Source organism: Bison bison, unplaced genomic scaffold (genome assembly GCF_000754665.1).
Source record: "Bison bison bison isolate TAMUID 2011002044 unplaced genomic scaffold, Bison_UMD1.0 scf7180017864375, whole genome shotgun sequence".
NCBI lineage: Eukaryota > Metazoa > Chordata > Mammalia > Artiodactyla > Bovidae > Bison > Bison bison.
In genome coordinates this window covers 2,035,961-2,045,922 of record NW_011494947.1, presented here as the reverse complement: position 1 = coordinate 2,045,922, position 9,962 = coordinate 2,035,961, and the positions used below count along the sequence as shown (strand labels likewise).

At 54.9% G+C, this 9,962-nt stretch overlaps 1 protein-coding gene across 1 annotated transcript in view; it reads left to right on the top strand.

The window, feature by feature from the left end:
* The window catches only part of PRRC2B (proline-rich coiled-coil 2B), a 71,275-nt gene extending 62,268 nt beyond the window's left edge, over positions 1-9,007 (top strand). The window contains exons 31-34 of the mRNA XM_010856789.1: positions 1-137; positions 590-681; positions 3,335-3,416; positions 4,634-9,007. The exon at positions 1-137 is cut by the window's left edge and continues 2 nt beyond it. Of these exons, the coding sequence (XP_010855091.1) occupies positions 1-137; positions 590-681; positions 3,335-3,416; positions 4,634-4,768 (446 nt within the window). The 3' untranslated portion in view covers positions 4,769-9,007. The remainder of the gene's footprint in view (positions 138-589; positions 682-3,334; positions 3,417-4,633) is intronic.
* The last annotated feature ends 955 nt before the right edge of the window (positions 9,008-9,962 follow it).

The window sequence follows — 9,962 nt, the reverse complement described above, 5'->3', positions numbered from 1 at the left end:
GGTACGGCTCCGGGCAGCAGCCCCTGCTCCTGCCACAGTCCATCCAGCTGCCCCAGGCGCAGAGCCTCTCAGTCGGGGCCCCCCGCAGGATCCTTGCCCCCGGGTCCCAGCCTTCGGTCCTCAACACCAGCAGAGAGGTGAGGCTCACTCTGTCTTGCTGTGATCCTGGGATGAGGGGCAGGGTAGTCCTGGCCTTGGGGGTCCCTCCTGGTAAGTCAGGAGCCATAGCTGTTGTACAGCGTGGAGGCTCTGGGCCTCACCAGACGGCTGGCTTCCTGCTCTCTGCCAAGTTCTCTCGGTCCCAAGGCAGGAGCTCCTTGCTCACCTGTCACTAACAGCATAGACAGGCCTGGGTGCGTGGATCAGGAGGGCCTTACGGGGCTGCTGCTGAGGTCTGGGGGCCAAAGCCCTTGCCAGCTCCAGGGTTCCACACAGGGTGGCCTCGGGATGGTGCGCAGTCCATCCTCCCCATCTCATGGTACCACCACCCCGACCCTGCAGCCCCGGCTCTGCCCAGGGTGGTGGTGTGGGGGCAGCTGTCCCCAGGGCCCTCCTGTGACTCTGTTGCTTCTCTTCCCGGTATCTCTAGTCCTCTCAGATGGAGATGAAGGGCTTCCACTTTGCCGACAGTAAACAGAATGTTCCTTCAGGAGGCTCCGTGCCGTCACCACAGGCCTACAGGTAAAGCCCATCCTGGGGTTGGGTGCTCACAGTGAGCCCGCAAGGTGCAGCCATGGGCCCCGGGAGAGCAGGGCGCTGAGGTGGGGTCGCCTTTGTCAGCCCACCTGTCACCAGGAAGCTGCAGTGCGGGGATGCAGGAGACTCGGGGCTGGTTCTGCTTTTAATCATTATCATAAACTGTTCTGATGCCAGAGAACTTTGTGGAGAAATAGGGAAAGGAAAGGTTGATGTTACGATAACATCAGGCCCGACCCTGGCTACTGGCAGCCTTCTCACCAGATTCTTCGTAAAAGACTCACTGGCATGGGGGGTGCACACTCTGGAGCGGGGATTCCTCTCCTGGGGCCGCGTGTCCCCATGGGCTTCTGACCCACCAGGGCTTGCTGCTCTGGGCTCACAGGCATGAGTGGACCTCCTCTGGATCTGCCTCCACCTCTAGTAAGTGTTCCAGGTCGCTTGCTGGATTCAGAGGGGGCTTGGTGTGTGTGAGCCATGGGCTGAGTTATGGCTGACCCTTGAACGATACAGGGGGTAGGGGTGCTAACCCTCCACGCGGTTGAGAATCAAGTATACCTTCACAGCCGTTCATGCCCACGGTTCCCTATTCGAGGATTCAGCCCACTGTGGGTTGTGTAGTACGTGTATATTGAAAAAAATGTGTGTGTAAGTGGACCCCGTGCAGTTGTTCAAGGGTCAGCAGTTCTTAGTATGTTAGCGTCCAGTTCTGACAGCTTTTGCACCGGCTGGGAAGGCCCCACACACTGGGGTCTGGCTCAAGGGTTGGCACAGTCAACTCTTGTTAACCGTGGAAGGTTCCTGGAATTTCCTCCTGTTTGCCCGTGAGGAACACAGGTGTGCGTGACCTGCAGGGCCTGTGCGAGGTGACCGCGTAGCTGTGGCTGAGCTCACCCCCCACACAGCCAGCCGCCTGCCCCCTCGACCCGGGGCGTGGAGGCCGGTCGCCCTCCTTCACGTCAGTCCTTTTCCAGATGCAGTTCCTGAGAAAGGGGTTTTTGTCAATTGCCCCCTGATTCATTATCTTTCCTGTTCTTATTTTCACTCTCTTGGCTTGACTTTTTTCCTGTTTGTTGTTTTCAAGCATATTTTTCATACAGGCCAAAACAGGCATATTTTTCATACAGACCTGTAAAAAGGATGTATGGGCGGCAGCAGCAAACAATGGGTTTGGGTAGAAAAAAGGAAGCTTCAGGCACAAACAGATTCCCCTGCTGCCACAGGCAGGTTTTATCCCCGTCTGATTGGAGAGCCTTCCTTGGAGGCACACCCGGAAAAGGCACGCTCACGTAACCAGAGTCGCTTGTGTCCATTCACTGTCGGCACGGCTGCAGCAGCTTTGTTTTTGGGAGAACGCTTAGAAAAGACAAAGCGTAGCTGGTAGCCTTTGTTGGTGTCTTAGTGGGGTTGGGAGAATGGGAGTGGTTTACCGTGCAGTGTTGCCCACGTTTTCTGGAGACAGGGCTTCAGATGCATGCCCTGTCAAAGAAGGGTTCCTTGACCAGATATTTCCGGCAGGGGTGAGCCCAGGAGGGCTTGCTGGGGAGTCAGGGTGCACCTCAGCAGAGAGCCTGCATTCCTCTGGCCCTCAGGGGGTCTTGTTGAGCTCTTCTTATGACCTTTGACCACAGAATCCTTTTACACATGTTTTTTAGTCACTAAGTGGTGTCCGACTCTGTGGCCCCATGGCCTATAGCCCACCAGGTTCCTCTGTCCATGGGATTTCCTAGGCAAGAATACTGGAGTGGGTTGCTATTTCCTTCTCCAAGGGATGATCCCTACGTAGGGATCGAGGCCGCATCTCCTGCGTTGGCAGGCAGATTCTTTACCACTGAGCCACCAGGGAGGCCCTTTTTTCCACACAGCACCTGATTAATTAACATCCTTGGAGCTAGTTGTCTGTCAGTGGAACACATGTAGAAAGGTGATTTACATTTTTATTACTTTTGGTATTATTCTTTGCTACTTACTGCCCTTCACTTCCCAAATGAAGACTGGAAGGATGCTTGGCACAGCGCATGTATCAGGCTTTTGGGGGGCGGGGGGCACGCTGTGTAGCTCGCAGGATCTTAGTTCCCCAGCCAGGGGTCGAACCTGGGCCCCAACAGTGTGAACACCTAGTCCTAACCTCTGGATCACCAAGGAGTTCCCTTCTTTTTAAAGTCTAAACTCCTATTGGAGTTTAAGCTCATTTTTATTTTTTATTTATTTCATCAATTATACATACACATATGTATCTGCCATGGCACTCGGCTTGTGGGATCTTAATTCCCTGACCAAGGATTGAACCCAGATCCATGGCAGTGAAAAGCAGAGTCCTGACCACTGGACCACCAGGGAATCCCTTCATGTGTCAGGTCTTACAGCCCTTTTGTCTGGAGCATCAAGTTGGTCCAGAGCCTCCAAACCTGAGAGACGGTTGGTGACTGTCTGTCCTTTGGTCGGTGCCTGCCCATGGTGGGGACCTGGCCACCGCCCCTCAGGTGCATCCTGTGAACTGGGTTGGAGGTGCCAGGGCCCCGTGGCGATACCCTCGCCCCCCGTGCTCTGGCTGTCTGGGTCTGTATCCTCCGATGGAGGCTTGACTCCGTTTCCGTGGTGACGCGTGTGTTCTCACCCCCTCCTTTGGTTTTTTCAGGCCTAGCTCTGCTAGCCCCAGTGGGAAGCCCTCTGGATCAGCAGTTAACATGGGCTCTGTGCAGGGACACTACGTTCAACAGGTAGAAGATGGCTTTCCAGACCCTCCAGCCCTGGACGCTTAGGCCCGTCTCCAAGTGCCAAAAGAGGAGGGACTGTCCAGCCCGTTTGCGTGCTCCTCTTAGAAAGAGACATGCCCTGGTGCTTAGAGAGTGGGCGCCGGGAGCCCGCGTCCCTCCTGGAGAAGGCGCTTCTCCTTTTGCCGGGCGTCTGGATCCTTCCTTGTCCTGCTGAGAAGGGAGGATGCGGATTCCTCAGAGGAGGTGACGCCGGAAGGGGGACTCTCCCTCCGTAGCAATTGGGCTGTGAAGGCGCTGGGACCCGGTTAGGCCCGGGGGTCAGCTCTAGAAGCCGGGGGTATGCGGGCGCGTATGCGCCTGGCGTGTGTGCCTGTGCGTGCCGGCCTAGTAAGTGCTGTGTCTTGTCCTTGTCTTGGCCGGGTGGGGTCCAGACGGATTGACATTCTCCCGTTTATAACAAGAGGGCTGGCTCAGCATCTTTGCCTTCGGCACGATCTCTTCACTCCTCTAAAATGTGACCAGGCTCCAGAGCTCAGACAAGTCAGGTGTGGGATGTTAGCGAGACAGCCTTCCCGGCTGGTGGAGGTAGAGGCTCCGTTGTTCAGTTCACTTCTCCTAACTCAGTTCCCCAAGGGTCACTCTCTGAGTTGCTAGGCCTTAGCTTCTAAAGCTTTCTTGAGAACTCACAGCACCGTGTGAGGGGCAGAACCAGGCTGCTCACTCGGTGACACCCCTCACTGTGCAGAGTTGCAGCGTAAGGGGGCCCTGGCTGTGACTCTGGAGGTCACATTAGGGGCTTGAGGAAAGGCTCCCACAAAATGGGAGTCGGGAGGGTTGAGGATCTGGGAGGCCGAGTTGGACGAGAGGCCCCATGCCCCTGCAGCACGGGCTGGGGTGCACTGATTTGAGAAGGTCCCTGGGGTGGCCTTGGGTGGGCCACTCCTGCAGAGGCCCCTGGGCGGCACAGATGCTTCCCTGGGACCCGGGCCTCCTGCCTCTCCGAATCACTCACTCAGCGCCCTGGGAGGGAGCAGAACCTTCTCAGGCCAGGGTCCTGCCCAGGAGAGGCACTTCTGAGTCTTGGTCCTTGACTGGAAGATGGGCTTCTTAGGGTAGCTTTCCTCTGACGCAGGAGCAGGAAGCAGGTGGTGGGGCCATGGGTCCTGGCAGGTATGTCCGCGCAAGGCTGACTTCCTCTGTCTCCGTCTATCTGTCCAAAGGCAAAGCAGCGAGTGGATGAAAAGCCCGGCCTGGGAGCCGTGAAGCTGCAGGAGCCACCCTCAGCCGCTTCCCCGCTGAAGCGAACTGGAGCGATCAAGCCCCGGGCGGTCAAGGTGGAGGAGAGCAAGGCCTGAGGGGCTGTGCCCGGCCTGCCCGGGAGGACTCTGCCCTTGGCCTCACCACCGCCTGATGCTGGGGAGTCTCGCCGGGGGATCCCCTGTCCACCTGCCTGGCCCGGACTTCGAGATTTCCCTTCTCTCCTCCACTCCCGAAAGCTCCGTTGTCCAACCGGCTTGTACCCGTGGATCTCTGGCATTGACCTGCTTGCTTTAATACGAAACGAACAAGCAAATGACTCCATTCCCATCTCCTTTCCATCACGACCGCGGAGTGACCGAGCGTGGAGTGACCGAGCGTCATGCCATGCAGACTAACCCCGCCCTCCCCCGCTTCTTCCCCTCCCCGCCTCCTGTCCCCGGGCACCGTGGTCTGGCAGCAGGGCCATTTTAGTTTGAGGCTTTTTGTTTTAAAAAGCAGCTACAGGTTTTTACAGAAGAGAAAGGAAAAGAAAACAAAGACACAAGCTTTGTATAGCTGGACTTGGTCTGTCCTTTGCCACCCTCTCGCTGGCCGCCTCCTATCGCAGTAGTTTGCTGTCACCTCCCCTGCTCGATGTGGTAGGTCGCTGCGGTACCCACAGGGGTGATGCTTGGGAGCACACCTCTTCTGCTCTCTCTCTGCTGGTTACTTGTAGAAAGAAGTGGTTTCAGACACTGCTCCTGAGCTCAGGAAGCGGTGAGTTGTGGGGGGTGGGGAAAAGGCAGGTGGACTGGCATTTCAATGGCTTCCAGCCTCTGGGCTGATGACCACAGGGAGCTTATGGTCAGCCCACTGACGTTGATGTTTTTAGCGTAAGAATGACACAGAACTTCTATCTCAGACTCTTCCTAAAGCTGGTGGGGACATTGACCACTGGGAACCTGAGGTGAATCATGAAAATAAAAGGCAGTGGTATGTCCCGTCTTGACCAGGGTGGTGTGAGCTGACAGCACCACCCACCCCCTGCCCCCCATCAGTGCCTGCTGCACCCACAGGGCCTGATGTCTTCTCATGCTCCCTCTCCTCCGAGCTGCCTTGTCTCTCTGGGTCCTCTGTCCATCCACCTCTCCTGCAGCTCAGCACTGGAAACCCTGCTGTCCTCTGTGGCGACAGGCGCCTGGACCATTGTCACAGGAGGTGACAGGTGTGGTTGGGGCTGTAGCCGCAGCCGGAGCTCTGGGAGGAGGCGGGAGGGCTTGCTTCTCTCCCTTTCTCTCCTCCCAGCTGTAGGCGCAGGCTATGGGGCCGGATAGGCCTGAGCGGGGCAGTGGGGTCTCCAGTCTTTCCAGAGGCCAGAGCAGGGCCCAAGGGGAGGTGGGCGAGTGCAGGGCTGGCAATGCTGCCAAAACAGCCCGCCTAGCCTGTTAACGTGTGCAGAGCTATTGCTGTCCAAATGTGGAGGCATTTTATGCTAAGTCTCTGATTTTAAAGTAAGAACTAGAAGGAAATCATCCTAAATTCCAAGGAAAGGTGAGGGGAAATTTGAAGTTTTGCCTATGCTCTTGAGAGAACTAAGCGCTCATCAACCTGCTGTTGCTGGCAGGTCTGGGGAAGACTTGGCTTGGAGGATGGGAAGCAGGGAGATGGCATGGCCCGCAGGGTCTGCCCGCAGCGTTGCCCCAGGTGGTGACGGCTACTTGGGCTGAGACTCGAGGCTCTGTTTGGTGCGGAACGCTGGGAAAGAAGGGCCTTAGGAACCGTTGTAGGCACTCGTTGCTCTTCGCTGCTTTAAGGAAGTGTGGGAACAACAGGCTTCTGGCAAAAGGTGCAGGGTTTCAACGTTTAATCAGTGGTGTCCAGCACTCCCCTCCTTGCCTCCACTCTCAGACCTTACTTCTCACTGGTGTGTTATTTTGTTTTTTCTTCTCCTTCATCCCGGAGTTTTTACTCTGAAGTCCTTTCTTGCAGGGCTGCCACTGGACGGAGCTCCCTGTGCGCTCACCTTCCCTTTTCTCCCTTCCCCCGCAAGCGCCTGGCTACTGTCCCCACTGAGACAGGGCTCCCCTCCCCTCCCGTGGCCCCTTCAGGGCCCTCGCCCTCACAAACAAACGTGGCCAGACCCCTCACACCTGATTCCAGTGCACATTGTCAAAGGAAAAAAGGCTTTCTCGTCTCGAAATGCAGCAGGACAGGCCTGCACACTGTTACAAACTCGTTAAGAGGTGTCCTCTCAGGGGACCTGCCCTCAGAGTGACAGTGCTTCCTGTTTGAGGAAAAAAATGAAAGGGTCACCTGTTCCCCAGCCCTTTTCTCTACCTACTCCTGTCGTCCCCCCCACCCCAGTAAAAACAAAACACTAGAATTTATTTATATGTATTGATGTCGTAGGTCTAGGTGGAAAAAGAAGTAAATGTTTCACTGCTCTATTTATATATAATGTCTGAATTATTCTGTGCAGGAAAGGCCAGGAAAATTGCATGTGAGGTTCAGTGCGTTTACCACCTTCGTGTGCCCAAGCTGCAGCCTCTTTCTGGATGAGACACAGATTTTACATTGAATTCTGGAGGCAGAGGGCGGGCCCTGGGCCCGCCCAGCACCCCATCCTTTCCTTGGTCTGATGAAATGCAGTAATTAATGCAGAGATGTTTTGGGGGGCAATCTCTCTCCTTTCATGTGGTTTTAGAGCCAATCTCCAGGTAATGGGACTTGGGGTCGTATTTTGCCTTCACATCTCCATCCTCAGAGTGCAAATCCACACAGAGGCCTCTCCAGAAAGCCTTGGGTCGACTAGTGCGAACACGTAAACACTAGAACTCAACAGTTTTCTGCTCCTGGGCAGGGTCAGGGGTCAGAGCCCTCTCACTTGGCCTTCAGCTGCTCAGATTCCCCTGCTTTCCCATGCTGGCTGCTCCACCCTGGCCGCTGATGATGCATCCTGTTCCTCGGCAGCCAGTGACCCTGTAGCACGGTGTGTCGTCCAGCATCAGTTCCTCTATGGGTAAAACCCAAGAGCGTGAGCTCGAGTACCCACGCGGCCTCATCCACCCCCTGAAGGCTTCTTTGCCAGCTGTATTTGGTCTGGTTTTTGTTTCCCGTTTTGAATCAATGTTACTGTTTTCAAACTTGGAATTCCTACACTTTGGGCTCCAGGTTCCTTCAGGGAGAAAACTAAAGAATGACTATTACCCAGAAAAATGGGTCGGTCCGGTTCCAAAGCCATGGTCATTGCAGCAACTTCTGGGGACACTGGGGTGTCTTGTTACATATTGACATCAGTTCTGTCCAGCTCTGCTCTCACCCTCCTGTCTTGTAGATCTGCCTTCTGGACGGTTGACGAGGTTTGCCAAGGGCTGTGGAGGCTCAGAGTGTGCACTCACAGGCATGGTCTCAGAACTGGCCCGCTGAGGCAGCATGGGGTCAGCGGCTGAAGCCCCCTCCCTCCTGTGTGGTTTCCCTTCGTCGAGTAGCTGCATGTTACCTCTCAAATCTGTATTTGTCCCATTTTTCTTCTTGCAGAGCTAGCCTGGGTTAGAAGGTCTGTTGGAAATGGCCTTCAAGCACCAAGGACACTAGGGTACTTAAACTTAGTACTGTTCTGTGATGACTGGGAAATGCAGACTTCAGAAAGCTGGCTCTTCCAGTTTGAAAAGTGAACCGGACCTAAGACATCACCAGGACAGGAGCGGCTCAGTGTTGGCGTTGGACGCTGTCGTCCAGCCGTGCCCTCCACCGGGACCACCAGTGCATATCTGGCCAGTGATCTTCCAGGCGCATCCAACCTGCGTTCACCATTTCTCCACCCCAGTTAGGTGACCTCCAAGAGGCAGCAGTGTCCTTGAGGCCCTGCCTTCAGCATGTTACAAAGCCTCAGAGCGGAACTCTCTGCTGAGGCTCTCTGTGGATGACCTCCTTCCATGGTGAAAAGGGGGTCCTGCACACCAAGCTTTCAACCTCATGCCTTGCATAGTAAAAAGCGTTAGGGTTTTTTTGTTGAGAGGGTTGTGTTTTTTGTTTTTGTTTCTTTTTGATCTTATTTTGGCCTTTCCTATCTTTTGTCTTTTCATGTAGACCAGATATTTGAAAGGGCAGACGATGGCTAAAAGGTGTAACGTGCAGCTTGTTTCTACGTGGTTTGGGGGAGCTTTTACCTTAGATGGGAAAATGGAACCCTGGATTCACCAGGCCATGGTGGCACCCTCCTCCTTCACCCTTCCCTCTGGTTCAGTACCTGTTGTTTCTCCTTTCAAATATGTGATTGTACTAGCTCTTTCCATATGAAAGAATTCTCCTTATTTAAATAAAAAAGTTTAAAAAAAAGACCCACTGAAACCAAACATGCTTTGTTAGGCTGTGTGTTCCTCGACCTTGTCATTTGATTAGAAATGGAAGAGTCTTCCCCATGTGTAGAAATGGAGAGAGACTGGGCAACGTGAGGGTGAGGAGGGGCTGAAGCCTGGGGTTATGAAGGTGGGTCTTTGCAGTGAGTGGACCTTGGCACTGCCTGCCCCCCTCACCCCACTCCCCTTGAGAAGGGGGTGGGTCACAGGAGTTAAGTGCTTGGCTGGTGTTGTGTTGCCACTTCTAATGTCCCTTTTTTGCTGTAATAGAGGTCATAAACTACAAAGTTTTGTGGTACTTTGGGCTGGGAAAGCAGAGCAAGCCAGGTGTGGGCCATGAAGGATGGAGAGCTAGGATCTGGGTTCGAGCTGTAGTTTTCGGTTCTGCCCTCCACTAGATGTGTCACCTTGGGAAAGACACCACCGCCCAGAGCCACAATTTCCATAATTGTAAAATGTGGGTTGTAAACAGTACCTACTGGGCAGGGTACTGTGGATGCAGAGGCCATGGCAGCATTCAGCACAGTGCCTGGCCCCAGGTAAGGATGTAGGAAACAACACATCCAGTAAGTTTAACACTTTGCAAAAAGAAACCCTGGGCAGGCATGACCCCTGGGTTCCCTGCTGCTGGGGACCGGCAATTCACATTTCCCGGAACCTGGCCTTGAGGCAGCCCCGGGGCCAGCAGGTGGGAAGGCCTGGGTCCTCAGGACCGGACGGCCTGCACTTTGAGAGCCCAGCCCCACCCCTCTGGGTCCCTGGACCTCTCTACACAGCTGGGGTGAGGTCACCTGCGCTACCTAATGCTGGGTGATAGGGGAAAGGCAGGAAAGAATCGTAATTCCTTATTAGACTTGTAGTACCCTTCCAGCAGTTTAGTCGCTAGGTCGTGTCCGACTCTGCGACCCCATGGATAGTAGCCTGCCAGGCTCCTTTGTCCATGGGATTTCCC